Source organism: Gopherus flavomarginatus, chromosome 7 (genome assembly GCF_025201925.1).
Source record: "Gopherus flavomarginatus isolate rGopFla2 chromosome 7, rGopFla2.mat.asm, whole genome shotgun sequence".
NCBI classification, from domain to species: domain Eukaryota; kingdom Metazoa; phylum Chordata; order Testudines; family Testudinidae; genus Gopherus; species Gopherus flavomarginatus.
Window position 1 is genome coordinate 110,752,672 of NC_066623.1, and position 21,635 is coordinate 110,774,306.

The following is a 21,635-nucleotide window of genomic DNA, read 5'->3' on the forward strand; positions in this document are numbered from 1 at the left end:
GCTCTTTTCACTATTGTATTTTGAAAGTACCAAATAAATGTCTTTTGTCTTCCCTGTGGACTATTTGAATGTTAATTTCCTGGGAAGTAATCTTCCTTCAGGTGAAGGTCATGCCTTTAGTCAGGCAGAAGGAAAATGAAGATTATGCCAAGAGCCTGTCTGATCTGAATGACAAGCACCGATGATCTTTTTCACTCTTCAGAGGAAGGACTATCTCTAACAATGTGTTTGTGCAGTGCCTTATACAATGGCGCCATGGCCTGGCATGGGAAATAAATAACAAGAGCGACAACAATGGTGGAGCATTCCTCCATGAACCTTGTAAATTACACAAGTGAATTAAAGTGGCACAAACTTACTCTTTTAAAAGATGACCAGCTTCAAGACTGTGGACCCACACAACTTTGTATCCCTTTAATTCTGTTACTCCTCCCACTTTCTTTAAGAGGCCCAGTAAGGGACTCCCTCATCAAATACATTTTACTCAGGTCAGGCACATTCCTAGTAAAAGCATCCAGGTTTCCCATTGCAATGTGAGATTAAACCCTCTCCCCATCTGTACCTGCAAGAGAACTACTTGGAAGCTTATCTGGCAAGGAGACACAGCTGTAAAATCTCAAGATAATTTAGATACAAACAAGTTAATAAATGGGGTTACACTTGAATTTAATCCTTACAAACATTGATTAAAATGCTTGTTGGGTCATTGGGATGTCTGATCTGCACACACAATTTTGGTCTATGGTGTACAGTCGTAAGTTGTGCTGCTTTGACTATACCACTACAGGTAAAGTGGGACAACTCCCCTCCCTTGTGTGGATGTAGCTATATGGGTATAAATGTGCTCTTTACCAGTATTGCCATTTCTGTATGGGATGGTGTAATGGTGTTGGGACTCACCACCACAGCACTTCCTCCTGGTGATTCCTGGAATCAGCTCAGTCCAGTGGAGCGCCCCCTCCTGGTGGTGTCCCGTCAGTCATCTCACTTTCAATTAGCATTGCTCCCAACACGTGGTGTCCTCTTCGAGCCTCTGCCCTCCAGCAGTGCCCCTTCGTCCATCCTCACAGTCCTTCCGGAGGGTTTGGGGGGGTCAATCAGCTGCCTCTCTGTGCCACAGCCAACATGGGCAACTGCAGCCCCAATGTCACACCCCTCTTGGCAGGGAGTTGGGGCATCCCTAGATGGCCACTTCTATAGGCCGGGTGTAAGGCAAGGGGGGACCTGGGCCCGCACACTACTCTGGGTCCCAACCCAGGGACCCTCTAGTGGAAACCGTCCTGGCCTCCTTCTCTCCCTCCGTCTGTCTGTCCATGTCTCTGGGATGCTTCCCCTTCGGCCCCTCTCAACCAGCTAGGTTCTTCCCCTCAGAGCCTGCAGCCTGGCAGACACCGGGCTGGAGTTCCCTACTGCTCCCTAGGCCTGGAGACAGAACTTCCCCTACCGAAGGCCTGGGACAGACTGCCTCTTCTCTCATTGAGCAGCCTTTATATAGGGCCTAGCCTTGCCTTCATTGGCTGGCTCTAATATTGGCCCTGATTGGCTCCCAATAAATCCTTCTCTGATTGGCTGCCCATCTGTGCAGGTGCACTGACCTGCTGCAGCCCACACTCTCAGGGAGTGGGGCAGCTGCCACACTACAGATGGGAATAACTATATGGGTATAAGATACCTTAATAATGGTGTCAGTGAATCCACACAAGGGCTTTTACTGGTATAATACCAGCAGTGAAAAATCACACCCCTCACCGACATGGTTATACCTGTAGAACTTTTCAGTGTAGACCAGGATTTGCACTCTCCTTAATTTAGTTAGCTGAAAGGCTGAATCAGGCCATCCCATGGCAACAGATAAGCCTTTGCATTGCCCTGAATGGAAGGCAGGGGAAGATTAAAGAGAGAGGCAACTTTTGTGCAACGAACCTGCCAGTGATTTATGTCCTATCTAGCAGACATTTTGGAGCATGAGCTTTCTTGGGTGAATACGTATTCACCCACAAAAGCTCATGCTCCAAAACGTCTGTTAGTCTATAAGGTGCCACAGGAATCTTTGCTGCTTTTACAGATCCAGACTAACACGGCTACCCCTCTGATACATGTCCTATCTAGAAGCATGTGGAGTGTCCAGTGCCCAAACAGCCCACCTGGGTCCCGATCCCTGATTAGGGCTTCTAAGCACTCATGTAAATAAACAATAATTGTCATTACCGCTATGTAAGGCCTCTTCCTATTAAGCATATAATCGCCCTGGGGCACAGTGTGGAGGCACACTACTCCAGCAGGAATTGCACAGCACTCCCTTCCCTTGGTGGACTTCTGCAGTACCCTTTCTGGGGTAAACCAGTACAATTCCCTACCCACTCGTCTCGCTCCCTCAGAGGAAGTGGTCCCTACACAGGGGCTGGAAATCTGGCAGGCTCGTGTAGAGAACATACAAGAGGACAGGAAGAGGAAGTTTGCTTACTCACTCCCATCCATCCTTCACCCTTTGTGTCAGAATCTAACCCCTCTGCAAATCTCCCAGAGCTGGGACGCTGTCCTCTTTCTTTTCTGTACAAAGCTAAGCCCTTGTTAAACTATTATGATGATAAATAAAAATACACTGCTGCATCTCCATGGCCCTTCCCCCTGCCAATAACTTTTTAGTTAATCACAAAGAAGAGTTAGCAGGGATACATCTGCAGAGATGAAACACAGCCTTTGTTTTCACTAGAACCAACTGGGAAAATTTTGACAGGAATTGCTGCTTTGGAAAGAATTTTGTTTTGAAAAAAAATCTATCACTGTTTTTTGACACCGGTACAAGTTTAGATTTGTTGATTTCAGAACGACTTTTCGTTTTGCCTTTTATATAAAAGTCAAAATCAGAGTAAAAAGTTTTGATGATCTTGGAAGAATTTTTGAAATTTTATTTAAATTATTTTTTAAAATTCATTTTGTGGGAAATTTTGAAATTCTGTTCTTTCCTTTGCAATTCTGAATGAAACCAATTTGAAATCACAGAATTTCCCATAAAAAGGAAATTTCAGTTCCCACCCAGCTCTAGTTATTCAATCAAATTTAGATTAAACTCTGCCATGTATCACACCCCTGTCTCAGTGATCTAAGTGTCACTGAAGTTTCTTCAGGTGCAGGTGAATCCCATTCTTGGAGCGCAAAACGAGCTGAGGTATTTTGATGGGGGGCTTGGCTGGATCAGGGGAGAGTTCAAAGCGCAGCAGAGTCAGCGCAAGAGCCACCTTCAACTCGTTCATGGCAAACTGCTGCCCGATGCAGTTCCTGCGCAGAGAGAAGTGACAAATATTTCATCTCTAAAGTTACCAAAGACACTTAATATAGTAAACAGAGCACAAGGGACGACCACTGAAATAGTTAACGGGATTCATTTCTATCCAGTGGTTAGTAGAAAGGGTTGGAAAATGGAAATTCCTTCCCACAACAAAATTTTGCATTTTTGTCATTTTTTTTCATCTCAAATAAGCTTGGAGATGTGACAGCCTGGGGAGCCGACCAGCCCCAAATTCCCTGAGTAGAGTGTGGTGCAGAGAAGCAGCTGGCAGCTGCTCTTTCTTCACCAAGTAGACAAGAGATGGCAACAGAGCTGTAAACATAATTCTTATCTGATGTTAAACATCTTCCCCAGCTAAAACCTGCAGCCAAAGAACATACCTGTTTAATTTAACTATGTCGGGCAAGAAAAATACCCAAGTGCTGCACTTTGGTCTCTCCAGTCACAGTATAAATTGATTAGTCTCTAAGGTGCCACAAGGACTCCTCATTGGTTTTTTTAGTATAAAGACCAGGTCTGAAGCCAGTTTAAAGTGGCAAAGAGCCATCAGCTTTTCTATGTGGATTTAGATTGGCTAAGCATCAGCTTTCTATGGGTATTTGTTTTGGATAAACTGAGTGGTGAAGCTGGTTGGGGTTTTTCCACTGGAATGATTTTCCTACAGAAAATGCAGTCTTAGCAAAAACGAAATTTTTCTAAAGAACATTTCCAATTTTTGTTGGAAAACTTTGAGGAAAATCTAAATGAAAACTCCTGTAAGCCAGGCAAGCAGCTTGGGATAACTGGGGAACATTCATTTAGATGTTCCACAGAAAAATTTCAGTTTTGAAGAAATTGCCCCTTCTGTCAGAAAATTATTCCAACAGAAAATTCTTCACCAGCTCTACTGGATAGTTTATCAGAAACAAACTTAGGCAGAGGGCTGGTGTGAATCAGCATAGATTCAGTGAAGTTGACGAAACTATGCCATCTACACTGGCTGAGAAACTGGTCCCTGTGGTGGAACAGGAGAGAACAATTAGCAGCACCTAATGGTGTTTCTCTTGGCTGATTTGTAATTAAGCAAAAGGTTTGCTCTTTTGTTGCAGGCACTTGTCAGGGAAGGAGGATTCTAGACACAAGTGACAATTACATGTACAGCTCTGCTGTGAATACAGCAGGAAAGCTGCCACCTCCTCTCTCCACAGTGAAGAATATGTACAGGGTAGTTCTTCACAAGTCTTGCCCAAGGTCCCACAGCACATCAGTGGGTAAGCCAGGCATAGATGCCAAGTCTCTAGACTTACCTGTCCACTAGACCACGCCATGTCCTAATTGTGCAATAGAGCCTACAATGTGCTAGACACTTGGCAAGATAGACAACAAAGGACAGTCCCTTCCCCCAAAGTGTTGACAAACAAACAAGCAGACAGAGGCCAGGGCAGGAAAATAACAAAATAATTTTCTATACCAATCAACAAGGTTCCCTACAGGCAGCACAGCAAAAAGTGGGACATAACATTGGAGAGAAGCAGAGGCCTTGCCGATGAGTTCAAGGTCAAACCACGTATAGGAGACCACACAGAAGATGGTATGGAGGTATTGTTCTGACATGCTGTGGATTTAAACAGGCATAAGCCTGAGCTGGATCCAGATCTAAGAGTTTCCTAAGTTAGAGGATGTTTGAATTTGGAGTTTTGCTTCAGTCCCAAATGTTCCTTTTTAAGCACACACTGTTGAATACCTTGAGAGCACATGTAAAACAAGAGCACGCTGATATGGCACATGGCAAATACAAAAGGTGAAATTCTATTCCCCAACGACAAAACTCCCACTAACTTCATGGGAACTGGAATGTCACCCCAAGGTGGGAGTGATTCATCAATGTCCAAGGAAAATTATTTTATTTAACTAAAGCAACATATAGAATTAAATATACTCCACCTGGGTCCAGCTGCAAAAGGCAGAAAAGCATAGGAATGGCGTCCAGCTGAGTTCTCTGGTGAGAATCTCAAAGGGTCGAAGACCTGCAAAGAATAATAAAGACACATAGTTATGAAACTATCGCTTAGTTTGGCAACCGAGCTTAGCTAGTAAGGACCAGATTCCACTCTCAGTTACCCTTGCACAAGCCCACTAAAGGCAAGTAAACAGCCTTATCTTAATGACATGGGACAATGTGTACCAATGGTTTGGGTAGGGAAAAGGGACACAATTTCCATCACAATCTCTCTCCATAGCTAACACCATGTATTAGTATATGGCTCCCAGCTTACAGCAGAGAAATGGCCCGATGCAGAAGATCCTTGAGACATCTACAAACTTCCCAAAATGAAGATGGGTGGGTGTGGCCCAAACAAATATGGGAGGAGTCAGGGCAATGAAAGGTATTGTGTCAGCTTTAGGATTTGGCCTAATGCATGGGTGAACCTGGTTTTCTCTCCACCCTTAATTAAAAATTCACATAGAAACAAAATTTAGTTTTCTCTGAACCTTCCATATCCCACATATCCCCTAAAATCTACAGTTAAGTGGAGTCTTCATACAGCATGAACACTGTGTTATCTATGTACTCCTAGTGAAAAATGGTCATCTACCCAAGGAAAGAGCCTACTTGCTGCTTCATGTGCACATAGGAACTTCTCATTGATCAGACATATAGCTATCCCATATCCAAAAATATCTTATCAGTCTCAAGTAAAAAAAGAAGTACCTCTGGATCGTGCCAGACTGTGGGGTTTCTGTGAAGACCATAAATATTCAGTGAAACCAGGGATCCTGTTAAGAATCACAGAAATAAATCATCATAAGACAGGAAAAACGTGTCCTAGACCATAGTGTTCTGTCCACCGACACTTGTGGAATCCTGTAAAACTAGATTAGTATCAAATCCCCTTTTGAAGTCCTATTTTCTTCTGCCACCCATGTGTTTATTGAGTAATAGAGTTCCACCAGGGGACCACCTCATTCTTTACTGACTAATAAAACAAAAATTGTCCAAAATGTTAAAGAATTTCTACAGATGGTGAAAAAAGTCACTTCAGGTAAGCGTCAGGAGAAGGGGAAATGTTGAGGTGGGTTGGGGGAAAATCCAAAAGATGTTAGAGATGAAAGAGTCCTGGTGGACGTGCTCCTTGTCCTTATCAATGCAAAGGATTTCCTTGTGGTTTATTCTCCTGCTCTTTGTCTTATCTGCTTTTAAATAAGTCTACACCTTTTACCTTTGAAGATTTTGGAACAACTTATACATCACACCATTAGGAATTGACTCTTGGTATTTATTTGTATATCTGCCACGTTGAGGAGCCCCAACCATAGCCCAGGACCCCACTGTGCTAGGTGCTGTCCAAACACAGAACAAAAAGACAGTCCCTGCCCCCAATGAACTTACAGTCTAAGTATAAGACAAGAGACAACAGATGGAATCAGACAGACTGATGGAGGAGTTCGCAGAAGTAACATTCATCATCATGACAGGCAGCTGTCTCAGCACATTAGCAGCCTAGGTGTGATTTTTTTGTAGGGTTTATGGCAAAGGGAGAGTTTTAATGATGGTTCCTCCCAAGTGTGAGGAGCAGCATGGCAGAAAGCATGAAGATGCTTGTTGGAAAATTTAACAAGTGGGCAATGGAGGCTGATATCATGGCCTGGCTGGAGGTGGGAGTTGACCTTTTGATACAGAAGGAGGGATGATAGGTAAGGGTGAGGAATGCGATAGGTCATGAAGGGCCTAACAAGTGAAGACAAGTAGCTTATGTTTGATACAATAGAGAAGAGGAAGCCAGTGGAGGGATGCAAAGAGGGATGACAAGGTCAAGGTGACCTTGGTCACAGGCTGGGAAAATAACCTTTTTAGCAGCATTTTGAATGCACATCAGTGGAGCAAGATTGCATTGTTCAAGGCCAGAGAAAAGGATGTTGTCATGACATGCGAGATAATGAGAGCAGGGCTACAGTTTTAGCTGTGTGGCTGGATAGGAAAGTCCAGATTTTAGAGCCATTATGCAGAAACAACCTCAAGACTTAGACATAGATCTGTCTCTAGGTTCTCACATCCAGGCTGAGTAAAGATGATGTCCAAGTTACAGGCCTCAGTGATGGGTAACAGGGTGGTCAAGAAAGGAGGTAGCAAAGATGGTTTTGGAGGGAAGAGTAAGAGTTCTGTTTTGTCTATGTTAAGCTTGAGCTGATGGCTAGACATCCACAAGGAGATGTCAGAGACAGGCTGAGATTTTTTTTGGACAGAAGGAGACGGGTCTGGAGTAGAGGGACAGATCTGTGAATCATCCACACGGAGATGGTAGTTGAATTTGCGTTTGTGGATGTTCTTGATATTTAGCCTAAATCAAGTATCACACTATTACTCCAAATAATAGTCCATGTGTCTCCCTAAACAATTCCCCTCTCTCCTTTCATTCTCTGTATATAAAATGCTTTTGGAATGAGAGGCAAAATACAAATAAGAGACATGAGCATCACTGCCATTGATGTACAGGCACACAACAGCCTAATAAGCATTTAAAGAGGAGATAGACTAAGCAGACCTTTTGGTAAGGTACGTCCATCAACAAATGTTACAGGTGCACTGAGTTCTCGTCCTACGAGAGGTACTGGAGGGTAAAGACGAAGAGCCTCTTTGATGCACATGGTGGTGTAGGTCATCTTCCCAAAGTCATCCCTGAAAGGAACCAGAGGCAGAAATTAGGGACAACTGACAATGGCCAAAAAGATATTGTTCATATTTTTTACAGAGATTCACCCAAAGGCAGAGCTGTGACCTGGAAAACAGAAAACTGAAAGGTGAACGTTATAACCTGTAAGTCAAGCAAATTGCAAGCAGATGAGAGTTCTCAGTGCGAGAGCCATGGAGGAGGGAGAGCGGTGGGGAGGTACTGCTTATGCAAGCCAAGTAGAGGAGGGAGAGTTCTCCCTCTGGTTTTATAAGAGAAGGGAGAGCTGTACTCTGCCCAGCTCCCTTAGTTTAAAAGGAGCTGAAAGGGGAAGGGTGATTAGAATGGACACACTTAGGCAACCTTCTCTACCTCTCCATCTATAATATATAGAGTTATTAGGGCTTAAGGCAAGAAGGAACCATTAGATCATCTAGTTTGACCTCCTATATATCACAGACCATTAAATTTCACCCAGATCCCTCTGAACTGAGCCCAGTTGTGCCCAATAGCTTATGTCTGACTAAAGCATATGTTCCAAAAACATACTCGACCTTGATATGAAGATATCTAGAGATAGAGACTCCACCACTTCCTCTCATTCTTTGTTCCAATGGTCAATCGCCCTCACTTTTAAAAATGTGTCCATTTTCTAATTGCAGGATGTCTGGCTTCAGCTTCTAGCCACTGGCTCTTGTTATGTCTTTCCCCACTAGATTAAAGAGCTCTTTAGTACCTAGTATTTTCTTCCCATGAAAGACACTGTTGTCAGATGACCTTTCAATCCTCTTTTTGATAAGCTAAATAGACTGTGCTCTTTAAGTCTCTCATTTCAAGGCATTTTCTCCAGACGCTGAAGCTGTAGTACAGGACTCGACGGGAGAGCGCTTGGGGATTGATTTATCGCGTCTAGATTAGACGCGATAAATCGACCCCCACTAGATTGATTGCTGCCTGCCGATCTGGCGGGTAGTGTAGACATACTCTAAGTCTCTCATTGTAAGGCAGTTTCTCCAGCCCTTGAAGTGTTTTGATGTTTCTTTTTAGCACCCTTTCCAACTTTTCAACAACCTTTTTAAAACATGGGCACTAGAACTGGATGCAATATTCCAGAATCTGTCTCACCAATGTTCTATGCAGAGATGAGACAGTTGACTCATGCCAAGCTGCAAATGCCATTCTATTTTTTGAATGCTATTTTGACTATAAACTGCTATATGCCCTCTTGGTTGTACTGTGACCTCCATCTTGAGCTGGGCCACCCAGGAGGTGCTGGGAAAAATCTGTACATCTAGCACAGGGGCTAAAAATGGGAAACCATCAAGAACCATCAACCTTGATGGTCCTGCATTCAAGTAAGTTCACCCCAGAACAAAAGGCTGCCTGCAGTCCAGGAGAACTAGCTTTCCCAATTGGGAACTGGGTGGTAGGGGGCGAGACAACTGGGGTTAATAAACTGATCACCTGAGAGGGTTTTCAAGTTATTTGGGAGATCACTTGTAAGGAATATTAAGTTCTCACCATTGAACAGTTTCTCTGTCTCCCAGAATCTCTTTGATCTCTTCCCTGCATCTCTGCTGGTGCTCTGGGTGCAGAGCCATACAGTACAAGAGCCAGGAGATCCCACTGGCCGTGGTATCGTGACCTTCAAACATAAACGTATCCACCTCGGCACGTAGGTCTTCATCGGATAATCCAGCTCCATTTTCATCCTAACAACACACGGCTTCTATCAGGTTTCATGGGTTTTCCCAGGAAAGAGATATGAGGCTTCCTGCTGCTCAGAGTTTAAGTGACAAATGTGTTAGAAAGGAAACCCTGGAGCATTGATCTCAGTGGGTCAGACCTTCCCTTTAGGTTGGGGAGAAATGTAAGAATCCCCGCATGTGAGATGAACTCCTGTGACGCAGAAAGGTACAACTGCCGTCCTTGCTGTTCCTCGAATGCAGATACTGCTTCCTGCTTGCTCACTCTGGAGGACAAGAAACCTCCTGGAGGGATGGTGAGTAGTAAGGAGGAAGCTGGGACATACTTGTCCCCTCCCCCTTCACTAGCCCATGGAAAGGGTGAGATGCACCAAGGGAAACACATTGCATCCCTTAGAAGGGATATAGCAGTGGACTTACTAGTACCCCCATGTACAGTGCAGCAGCGGGCGGAGATTTCTCTCTCCTCCCAGGGCTTCCCCACTGGGAAAGCCTAACACAAAGCTGAGCTTAAATCAAGGGTGGGCAAACTATGGCCCACTGGCCTCATCCAGCCCATAGGACCGTCCTGCCTGGCCTCCAAGCTCCTGGCCCGGGAGGCTTGCCCACAACTCCTCCCCTGCTGTCGCCCCTCTCTCGCAGCCTCAGCTCGCTCGTAATGCTCTGGTCGGCGAGGTTGTGAGCTCCTGGGACAGCGAAGCTGCGGAGCCCAGCCTGACCTGTGGTGGGTGGTGGCGGTGGTGGTGGCGTGGCCTGGCTCCAGCCGGGTGGCATGACTGTAGCGCCACAAGGCACCTGTGCTCCAGGCAGCGTGGTAAGGGGGCAGAGAGGGGGGGGGAGGGTTGGATAGAGGACAGGGGAGTTCGTGGTGCTGATCAGGAGTCGGGGTGTGGATGGTGGTCAGGGAGGAAATAGGGGGTTGAATGGGGGCAGGGGTCCCAGGGGGAAGTCAGGAAGGAGGGGGGATGGATGGAGTGGCAGGTAGTAGTCAGAGGCGGGGAGTCCGGGGGCAGTCAGGGGACAGGAAGAAGGGGTGGTTGGATGGGGTGAGGGTCCTGAGCGGGCCATCAGGAATGAGAGGATGGGTTGGATGGGGAGGCGGGGGTGCAGGGGCAGTCAGGGGACAGAAAGCAGGGGTGTGAGGATGGGGCAGGGGTCCCAGAGGGGCTGTCAGGAAATGGGGGGGGTTGGATGGGGCAAAAGTTTTTGGGGGAGAGGGCAGATAGGAGGTGTGGGCCTCGCCATGACCCCCTCCTATAACCGGCCCTCCATACAATATACAAAACCCGATGCGGCCCACAGGCCAAAAAGTTTGCCCTCCCTGGCTTAAATGGTACACACAGTCCTGCATAATTACATTGCCACCCAGTCATTGCTGAGTTAAAATGATCATTTCTATAAAACGATCACTCTTTCGATCTACAGGAGTCTGCTTATGTCTTGCCAGTGACTATACTTTGTAAAAATGAGACTAAGTGTGGTTTATAACCTCCACTGCACATGAACAAGCCTATAGCGTTTGTGTGGCTTTAACTATGCACACAGGACTCTGCAGTCACAGAGTTGGGGCAGAACCCATCCCTTGTGTCAAAACTATGCTTCTGAACATTGACGAATCCGGCCAATCAATTTTAACCTTTTCCCTGAACAAAAATATATATTTTTTTGGAAGCTGCTGTCCACAGTGCCCAGGCCTCTCTCAGTGCTGCTACTCGAAATGCTCACATACTTGGCTCCAAACAGTTCTTGCAACACTCACTTTAGCACTCAGAAGGATGTCCAGAAAGTCCAGGTGGCGCCTCCTCTGGATCTTTTCAAGCTCTTGCTCATCTTTAAGGGACTCTTTTCTTTCTCTGATCACTTTATCTGCATCAGGAAAACATTAAAGTAATTATATCCCATTCGGAGCCATATGTGTACTGTGATTTTCCAGAACCCCAATGGATCCCAAAATACCCAGGAACCAGAATTCTTTGATTCTCATAATTTCTGAAATGAGATGGATCACTCTGCATGGCTTCTGGGGGATGTAAAGAATCTGGGCCACTGCGGAGGTGCCTGAACTACCTACACCGATGGGCGCTTCTCTTGTTGGTGTAGGTACTCCACCTTCCTGAAAGGCGGTAGTTATATCAATGGAAGAAGACCTCCCATTGACTTAGGGCTGTCCACACCACAAGTTAGGTCAGTATAACTACCTTGCTCAGGGATGTGGATTTTCCACATTGCTGAGTGACGTAGTTATACCGACATAAGTCTGTAGTGTAGACTAGGTCTTATCTTGGAGCCTGGTACAAATCCTGAATGAGAGGTGAGAAGAGGATAGCAGGAAATACCTGTATGCTTATGTGATAATCTGCAGGCCTTGCGGAATCGACGCCCTTGAGAACTGAGCCAGTAAACGAGATGGTTGTGATGCAAGGGTGTCTGGATTCTCTGTTGCACCATCAAGCTGAGGTCCATGACTGTTTGGATATATAAGTTCTCACTACAGAGAGAGAGTCAAGAGAGAGATGGATAAAGACTGGGCAGCGAGTTTGAGGGTATTGGGGGAGAGATTGCAAAGATTTCAGAGTTGTTGATTTTAATGGCAAGTGTGTGGTTAGTGCAGGACTAAGGTCACCCAGCATGACAGCAATGTGAACAGGCGGTAACGTAGTAAAACTGCCTCAGAGAATGGCCTTTTCCTTGCAAAGCATTCAGGCCAGCCTGCACAAGGCAAAGCAGTGTTCCCGGGGAGTAACTTGAGTGCTTGCAGTTGAATGTCTTGAGTTTGCAGCACTTCTGCCTGGCCTTCCACCCCCAGTATAAGTGTCTGATAAGCCATGTGCCCGGTCCTATGAGGTGCCAAGTGCCCTCAGCTCTCCTTTATTGCAATAGGTGTGGCAGGCACTCCACCTTCCCACTTCAGGCTTTTGGGTTGTGACACTGAGGAACCAAAAGTCACTAGTCACATGAAAACTTAGGGCTGATCTCGAGCCCATTGAATTCCATAGCAACCCCCCCACTAACTTCACCAGAGCAAAATCAGACCGGGGTGCTGGAACAATTTGTACAGTGGGGGTGCTGAGAGCCATTGAACCAAACTGTAAACCCTGCATATAACGGAAACCACTTCAAGCCAGCATGTGCAGGAGCACCTCCAGAACCCCTAGTTCCAGCACCTCCGAATCAGACTCATTATGATTTTAGCTGCTCTTAGATTCAAATAGCTGTGTAATACGATTGACTGTATAGGAAGCAGCTTTCTTGATTTGCCTTGAAACAATGCCCCTTGTCTCAGTTAAACAACAACAATCTCACTTTTGTTACCACCCCCATCAAACAACACCGAATTCTCATAAAGATCAGCTGATGGCATCAATATATTAGTAGCTTCTGCATTTAAAAGACGCCAGCACGTCTAGCTCCTGAGCAGGCTGTAAGAGGAGTTAAAGTGGATCCCAGCACCCCAGATCCCAATACTCCCCTGTATTAGTGACATGAAGATCAATAGGCTAATGATCCACTACTTCTATCACATCTGTGTAGTTCCCAGTTCGGACATAATTGCACCACACTGAATTTAAAGTCATTTAAGGCCAACAAGGACTTTTCATCAGGATTTGACACCAGCCTGTACTGACCTGTCAGTCTGGCAGTTGCTCTGGTAACTAAAGGCACATTTCATGATGCTATCGAGAGACATCAAGCTGACATGTTCAAAGAGCTCCACTGACTTATCCTGTGTGATCAGCTGTTCCCACTTATCCTATTGGAAAAGAGTAATGAGAAGGGAGACATTTTCTTGGGAGTACAGAATCCTGGTTACAGCCATTCACTTGGGTCTGGGCCACCTCTTGCATCTGGGGATGTTGGACCTGTGGGCAGGTGGCTGTGATTTTTAACAGTCCAGCCAGTTTCACTGACAGTCTTGAGATTAAACCCTGGGTTGCATGGGAGGCTGAGAAATGGCAGGAGCGCCTTTAACAGGGCTCATTGTCTGCCAAGTCATCACAGGTCACTCTCTGGAGATGTGCAATGAGTTAGCATGGGCTCTCTTCTGCTCACTGTGCTACACTGCTGCAGCGCTGGCAGCCGACCCAACATGCACCAAGGAGAACATTCTCAATGTTTTTAAATCTTTCTAATCTACTAGGTAAAGATTCTTAAAACAGGAAGGGGCACTAGGAGGTTTGAACTCATGGCGGTGCCAACAGCCGTTCCTACCAGCATCACGCGGACAGAATCTGCCATCATGGTCACATAAGGTTTCAAAAGATCATAGTGAAACCCTGGCGTCAGCAGCCTCCGATGCTGGAACCACTTTGGCCCATTTAAGATCAACAATCCTTGCCCTGTGGAGGAGCACAGTGCAAAAGAGTTGGTTAGATCACTTCCTACTAAGCAATGGACCATTTCAGGTGCCATAATACAATCCAGCCAGAATATGAATGAATATCTGCTCAGTTCTATCCAGTGTATTCATCAGGAGGAAGAGAGTTTTTCTTTAGAACATAAGAACATCCATACTGGGTCAGACCACTGGTCCATCTAGCCCAGTCGTTCTCAACCAGGGGTACGCAGAGTTCTCATCAACTCATCTAGATCCAACAGTGGTCAATGCCAGGTGCTTCAAAGGCTATGAACAGAACAGGGCAATTATGCAATGACAATGTCATCTGCTCCCGCCTTCTGGCAGTCAGAGGTGAGAGACACCAAGAACATGGAGTTGCATCCCTGAGCCTCTTTGTTATTAGCCATTGATGGACCTATCCTCCATGAGCTCATCTATTTCTTTTTTGAACCCAGTTAGACTTTTAGCCTTCACAACTTATCCTGGCAATGAGTTCCACAGGTTGACACTGTGTACTTCTTTTGCTGAGAGACATCATTAAACATCGTTGATTTCATTTAGAGCTTTTTGGAGAACCAATATTTTTTTTTCCCTGTCAGAAATTTCAAAAGAAAAATCTTTGTTTGAAAATTTTTAATCAACAATTTTCAGTTTTCCTGAGGGAACCAAACCAAAATTCATTTTGAATCAACCTTTCTGTAATTAAATGCAAGCTTTCAATTTGTTTAGACTTAAAATGTCATTTTGTTTCAACTAAAACAACCAAAAGAAAATGATATTTTAAGACAAAACAGAACATTTTTCATCGAGAAATTTCCTACTGAAAGCTGAACAGTTGTGTCAGAATTGATATTTTTCCATACACATTTCAGTTTCAACAAAGCCATATTTTTTTGAGGAGAAAACGTTATATACCAAAACGTCTAATTTCAATCCAGACAAGGAAATGCAAGGTTAAGGCTCAAAGATGATCTGATACTTGTTTATGTTTTTCACATATTACCACTTAATATCACATGTAAAATATTGTATCTAATGTGCTCTCAGCTAAACCTCCGAAATATCTAGTTACAATGTTGACATGAGTAAAAGGATGGATCTTAACCTCCATTTCTCAATCTGAACTCGGATTTCTCCACTTTCCTGCATTTCATTCACACCTTCCAGTTACTGTCACAGTCGTTTTTGTCAGGGCCGGCACTACCATTTAGGCAGCCTAGGCAATCGCCTAGTGCGCCAGAATTATTGGTGGGCGGCATTTTGCCGGAGGGCGCGGCAGGCAGCTCCGGTGGAGCTGCCGCAGTGGTGCCTGCAGAGGGTCCAGTGGTCCGCGGCTCCGGTGGAGCTGCCGCAGTCCTGCCTGGGGACGGTCTGCTCCTCACACGGCTCCGGTGGACCTCCCGCAGGAATGACTGCGGCAGCTCCACCGGAGCCGCGGGACCAGCGCGCGGGGCGGCGAAATTGCCGTCCACCTAGGGCACTCAAACCCCTAGTGCCAGTCCTGGTTTTTGTGTTAGCTATTAAATGCTATCACTCTGTATCTATGTGATACAAGAAATGGTGCTGCTTCCCTCATGAATATCACCAGCAATATTGTTACAGGAGGTAAATGAGAATGAAATATGATAGTACTAACCAATCCAGGGAAACAGGAAACTGTATATCACAAGAGACTTAGGGTCTGTAGAATTCAATAGAGAAGAGAAATATATTATTAGGGTAAAATGATACCAAAGGTGAATAAGGTGCTACTCATGGTGAGTAAGGCATCAAAATCTGATCCTATGTTAGTCAAACATTATTAGAATTACTTCTAAGCTTTAATCATGCTCTTGTTAGTAGCAAAATCTGTACTGGGAAGGACAATCTCCATACAGGAAAATTCTTACATTTTATATCAAGGTTCCATTGATAGATTCTAAAGGGTTAATAAATGTCTAACAGACATTGTAAGCATGTAACAGAGAGGAGAAATAGGTGTTGTTATAGGGGGTTATAGCCACATCAGAAAAAGGCACAACAGATGGCTCTAAGCAACCTACTGACCTCTTGGACTCCTCTATAGCAATTGACAAGCCATTTGTTAATACATCAATTCTTTCTAATCATTGACTATTTATAAATAGAGCCTTACTAAAAAAAGGTGACCACAATTCTCTCTATTTAGAGCATGCTCTTCTCCTCATTCATCCATCTATCCAGATTCATTCCCATCACCATAGTGTCAGAGCACTGGGGAAAGACCAAATTGGTTTAGTTATGCTTAAAACCCCTTCCAATAAATACATCACCTCCCAGTCTGCATTTTTCAGTTTGTGCCTGCTCAGACTTGCTCTTTTGCTTAGGAATATTGACTCATTAGCCTCTGATTCTCATTATGTGTAAAAAGTACAGAGATTTTTTAATACCATTATTTAATTCAGGCTTTTTCTTCAGTGCAGCCTTAGCTTGGGTTATAACTTGAGTGTTGCCCCTAACTCAAGTCCCATCTGCACTGAAAAAAACATAAGTCAAGTGTATTGGTGCTTTCAGCTGAGCAGGCCTGGCCCATTGAGGAAGAGGCTACAGCTCTAGTGAACACAACCTGTCATTTTTCAGGTATGTGCAATGAGCCAACCTTTCTGGAGTGTGGGCAATACAGATTGAAATGGACATTATCGGCTGCCTTTTCAGATTGATCTAAATAGGTCTACCTTTTTCCACTCACAAAGTTGCAGGCATAAGTAATTGCAGGCCCTGTGTAGCTGGTGTAAATTGCATTCAGTGCTTGGGCTTCAGCACTTATTAATTACTCTTCAGATGGAGAGTGATCATTTTCTGTGTGAGTATTGAAAACAGTTGATCGAAATGCTCACAAAATACACTGATTTCATTCTGTGCCAGTTTCCATCTTAAAACAATGGCATTTTCTTTGAATAGATGCTTTTCATGTCCATTTCTGAGACCTCTGTTTTACAGATAATAACATTCAGTGGCATTTGCAGTATGGAATGATATCACTAGCACTCAGATATAAGAGGTGTTATATTTTTGGACCCAGCAGAGAAGGAGATAGACACAGTGAGAGCTGCTAGAAACACAGCTTTGTGCTGTGCTTGCTTTATTGTTCTAGCTGAAAAACTGAAACTAACAAGAAAGTGAGGGGCATAGCACTGGGAAGGAGGGAGTACTTAAACATTTAGAGAGACAGGACATCACAAGACACAGTATCTTTACCTCCTCTGCTGTAGACCGCCTTAGCATATTCTGGGTGGTTGATGCTCAAGAATCCTAAGAAACCGCCATACCACATGGGGTGACAGTGTGGATATTGTTCTGCCCAGGATGCTGTATTGTCTAGTTCATCCTCTTGTTGAAGCTGTGTTGTAAATTAAAGGTAGATATAGTTCATTACAGATATTTAGCAGCACTATCTGAATGAGGAACAGTCCGGGGAGTTAGATAAGACAATAGTTAATAGGCCAAGTATGTGTACATGTCTGCATTTTAGTAGTGCTATTGATTAGGCTTTTAACATCACTTGAAGTGCAGAGGTTCCCTGTTTGTTAGAAAGGCAGATTAAGGTGGGTGAATGTGGGTAAGGCCAGGGGAAATCATAAGAAGTAGCCCAGACAGTTTTTATTTAAGCAATTCCTCTTTCAGCCTAGTCCCTTTCTCCTTGTTCTGCCTTCAGATACCCATCTGGACCCTGACCTCCACCTCCCATTATGTTTCCTCATCCCATCCCCACAGAACACCTGGCCGAGTCTGTCCTGGGCCTTTGAGCTTTCTGTCTGAGTTCTCCCATATAGCACATCTAGAATCTAGTTCAAATGGGCATTGAGGGCCAGATCCTCAGCTGATGGAAACCGGAATAACTCGACTGAAGGCACTGGAGAGATGCCCATTTACACCAGCACCTGGGATTTAAGCGCAGACCCAGCTGTGACTGACAACTTGTGTGAGGGTTGTCTAGGTTTTCCTCTTGTTGAAGCTGCATTGTTAGTTAAAGGGAGATGTAGTTCAAGGGAGATCTTTAGCAGCACACTCCAAATGGGGAAGAGCCTTGCTACAGTCAGGGGACTGGATGAGTCAGATGAGGCAATAGCTAACAGGCCTAGGCAGGAATGTATGTTTGTATTTTTGTAAAGTTGCCTTTGTACAAGCTTCTGAAGCCACTCCAGGTGCAGAGATTCCCCCTGTTCATTAGAAAGGCCAGTAGAGGTGAATGAATGAGGACAAAGCCATGGGAAACCATAAGATGTAGCCCACACAGTTAAGTGTTGCTTAAGGAATCCCTCCTTCAACCGGTCCACTCACTCCGAAAAGGAGAACTCTGAATGCCAACAGTTCTCCCACTTTTAAATTGGATTCTAGGTTACAGCGCCTTGTGGATCAGCCATGCAGATCCAGGGCCGGCTCCAGGCCACAGCGCGCCAAGAGCACGCTTGGGGTGGCATGCCTCGGGGGGCGTTCTGCCGGTTGTTGGGAGGGCGGCAGGCGGCTCCGGTGGACCTCCTGCAGGCATTTCTGCGGCTTCGGTAGATCTGCCGCAGGCGTTTCTGTGGACAGTCTGCTGGTCCCGCGGCTCCGGTGGACCTCCCGCAGACACACCTGCCTGCAGCTCCACAGGAGCCAGGGGACCGGCGAGCGGCAGAGCGCCCCGGCGGCGTGCCGCCGTGCTTGGGGCGGCAACATTGCTAGAGCTGGCCCTGTGCAGATCCCACTGGTTTTGGCAACCGCAAGTTCTTCCATCTGAGAGCTAGTGACCAGACAGCCTGCTTAAACCAATGTATAGTTTAATTTTAACAGCAGGAATGAAGCATAGCATAACATGGCCAGGATTTTAAAACAATAGTCTATGTGAATGTCTAGCCTACCTAAAGGCTTCCCATCCTGTGATGGAAGCCTTAACTTCCTCAAGACTCCTCCAGCTCAGGCATTGTCCCTCAGCCACCCAGAAGTGAGTACTGGACGGCAGTGCTTAATTTGTGCCTCTAGGTTTGGCAGTTCATAGCACTGGCACCTCTGGGCTTGCTGCATCAGTTATGAACATAAAAAGGTTGCTTGAGCCCTGGCACCTCTTTCATTACAAATTAAGTACTGTTGGGAGGTGTCATATCTCCAGTTGTTGTTTTGCCTTCCTGGCTGTTTCCCAAAGAGCCTGATGAGATATTCTGATGTTCTTAATGCACCCATGAAAAACTTCACAGATATGCCTTTTCCTACCTCACAGGACCTAGAATTCATCGGAAGCGGCCCAGGACAAGCTGTTCTTATGGCTTGGGAGAATTTTCAAAACATTGCCAGACACCTCTCTTTGTTCTGAGCCGTGTGCTGGTAACTTGAAAGAGAGTGAAAATCCCTCTGCAGGCCACAGAGCATGCATGCAGAATCTGAACTGGCCTTTTCTGGAGGGTTTAATAGGAGAAAACAAGTCTCTGCCTTAACCGCAGAAAACCTGTGACCTCTCTCTAGCAAACGTGACAATAGACTCCTATTAGTGGGAGAGTAAAGGAAAGTAAAGAAACTTTGTACTTATGTAAACAAGGACGCCAAGTGCCCAGGAGCAGAGCCAGGGTTTTTGGCGACCTAGGTGCAGGGCCAGCTCACCAGTCCCGCGGCTCCGGTGGACCTGCTGCAGGCGTCCCTGCGGACAGTCCACTGGTCCCGCGGCTCTGGTGGATCTGCCGCAGGCGTGCCTGCGGATGCTCCACGGGAGCCGCGGGACCAGCGGACCCTCCGCAGGCACGCCTGCGGGAGGTCCACCGGAGCAGTCTGCTGCCCTCCCAAATCCTGGCACCCTAGGAGACCACCTAGGTCGCCTAAATGGAAGCGCTGGCCCTGCAAGTGCCCATTAGTCTAATAGTTGAGGTAGGTCTATGACATAGTACAATCCCAATTGCTACCTTACTGTTCACACACACACACACACACAAGCTACAGTCCCAGTTACTACTTTACCATTTGAAGGTGGCCATACAGCCAGTGGGTGGGAGGTCCTGGGAAACTTTTAAAGATTTTGAGCAGTTTTTGTTTCCTCCAGTACAGCTGGATTACTTTCAGAACCACACAGGCAAGGCACACCACAGCCATCAGGTGAAACGTCTGGGAGACAGCTCTGTTCAGCCATGCCCCAGAAGGGTTCATTACTGTCTGCAGTACAGATTTCATGCTGCTGCCCTCATTGGCAAGTACTGTTTAAAAAAGCCCAAACCCTGTCAGCTTCTGCTGCACTCTGTACTTCCTGTATGCACAGAGTCAGACACACTCTTATCACACCGGACTGCAAAGATTAGACTTTCAGCTGCTTTTCAAATGGATTACAAGCACCGCCCAACTCAGAATAACCGTGAGTGAAGTTTGCTGAAAGAATAGCCCTAGAAGGCAATGAGCATGTTGTGGGAAGCTTGTGTCTGACTCTAATTCATGCAAAACAGGCTGGATAATTGTATAGCCAATAAAGCTCTGGGTAGCTGTGTAGGTGAGGTAGGAGTAATCATTTATCTCTGCCTCAGAACATAAACATATCAAAAACGCACCCCATATAGCTCTGCATGGCAGCGTAAATCTTGCATGCAGAGTGTAGCTGTGTTGGTCCCAGGATTTTTAGTGTTTAGGAAAATTAGAGTAGTATGGACTGAATAGAGATACTGGATTTATGACTTATTATAACACTCTATAACCCATTAAGTCCCTGCCCCCCAGCTTTTTTGCCCTTATAACTGGAGAGGTGTTAAAGGGCCACATCACCTTGAAATAGTGTTAACTCCTTATGCTGAACCATCTGTTCTACCTTGTATTTAGCTGTGATACTTGGAGTGTATTTCCCACACCTGAAGGAGAGCTTTGTATAAGCTTGAAAGCTTGTCTCTCTCTCACCAACAGAAATTGATCCAATAAAAGAGATTACCTCACCCACCTTGTCTCTATAGTAAACACTATGAACTAGATCCTCCACTGCAGCTATGCTGATTCACAAATGGAGCAGATTTACAAAATGGTAGAACCATTAGCAGCCCCAGTGAGTTCAGCTCTTAAAAATCAGGCAACAGACAGGGTAGATTAGGAGATTCTAAGGGCAGCAGGGACCATTAGATCATCTAGTCTGCCTTGGGTGACCAGATGTCCCAATTTTATGGGGACAGTCCCGATTTTGGAGACTTTTTCTTATATAGGTACCTATTACCCCCTACCCCCCATCCCAATTTTTTGCACTTGCTGTCTGGTCACCCTAAGTCTTCCCTCCTGTATGTAGCCCCTGCCAGTTTGGAAGCTTTAGAGGTGCTGCTCCTACAAAAAGTAGCACAGAGGCATAAACTGGAACTGGTTTGGCTGTGCTGGAGGGAGACACCCGGCCTGTGGCAGGAAGACAAGCCTGATTGGCAATGCTGGGTGACCAATGGCAGGTCGCCGAAGAGGCTTCATAGGGCTCGGGGGGGACTGTGTGACTTGGGGGAAGGAGCGGAGAGCCTGAGGGAGAAACCGTTGGTTGTTTCTCTCCACAGCCACCAAAGAGGCAGCCATTTTTACTCTCTTGGTGACAAGGTCTGAAGCCGACCCAGAGCCCCCCGATCCACAAGAAAGGCCGAGTCCCCAGAAGATGCAGGAACTGTGGAAGTGGAAACTCCACAGAGACCCCACGGCACTGGCCACCAGGACTCGATCCTGCCTGG

At 45.7% G+C, this 21,635-nt stretch overlaps 2 protein-coding genes across 2 annotated transcripts in view; both read right to left on the reverse strand.

Annotated features, from left to right (window-relative positions):
• Positions 1-21,635, reverse strand: part of LOC127055116 (cytochrome P450 4B1-like) — a 202,061-nt gene that overhangs the window by 116,057 nt on the left and 64,369 nt on the right. The gene's annotated exons all lie outside the window — the stretch shown is intronic.
• On the reverse strand, positions 3,111-20,146 carry LOC127055103 (cytochrome P450 4B1-like). Its single transcript, XM_050961712.1, has 12 exons — positions 19,924-20,146; positions 17,197-17,338; positions 15,617-15,661; positions 13,854-13,981; positions 13,271-13,395; positions 11,981-12,132; positions 11,404-11,510; positions 9,460-9,650; positions 7,813-7,946; positions 5,982-6,046; positions 5,213-5,295; positions 3,111-3,279 (listed from the first exon to the last, which is right to left on the reverse strand). The coding sequence occupies exons 1-12, from the start codon at positions 20,131-20,133 to the stop codon at positions 3,111-3,113; spliced, it is 1,551 nt and encodes a 516-aa protein (XP_050817669.1). The 5' UTR covers positions 20,134-20,146.

Bases quoted from the DNA above. Each gene is read 5' to 3' on its own strand.
- LOC127055103 (XM_050961712.1), bottom strand. From the start codon at position 20,133: ATGAAATCTGTACTGCAGACAGTAATGAACCCTTCTGGGGCATGGCTG. The intron at 13,396-13,853 runs GTAGGAACGGCT...CTTTTCCAATAG, and splicing joins ATTCTGTCCGCGTGATGCTG to GATAAGTGGGAACAGCTGAT. The intron at 12,133-13,270 runs GTCAGTACAGGC...CTCTCTCTGTAG, and splicing joins AGCAACTGCCAGACTGACAG to TGAGAACTTATATATCCAAA.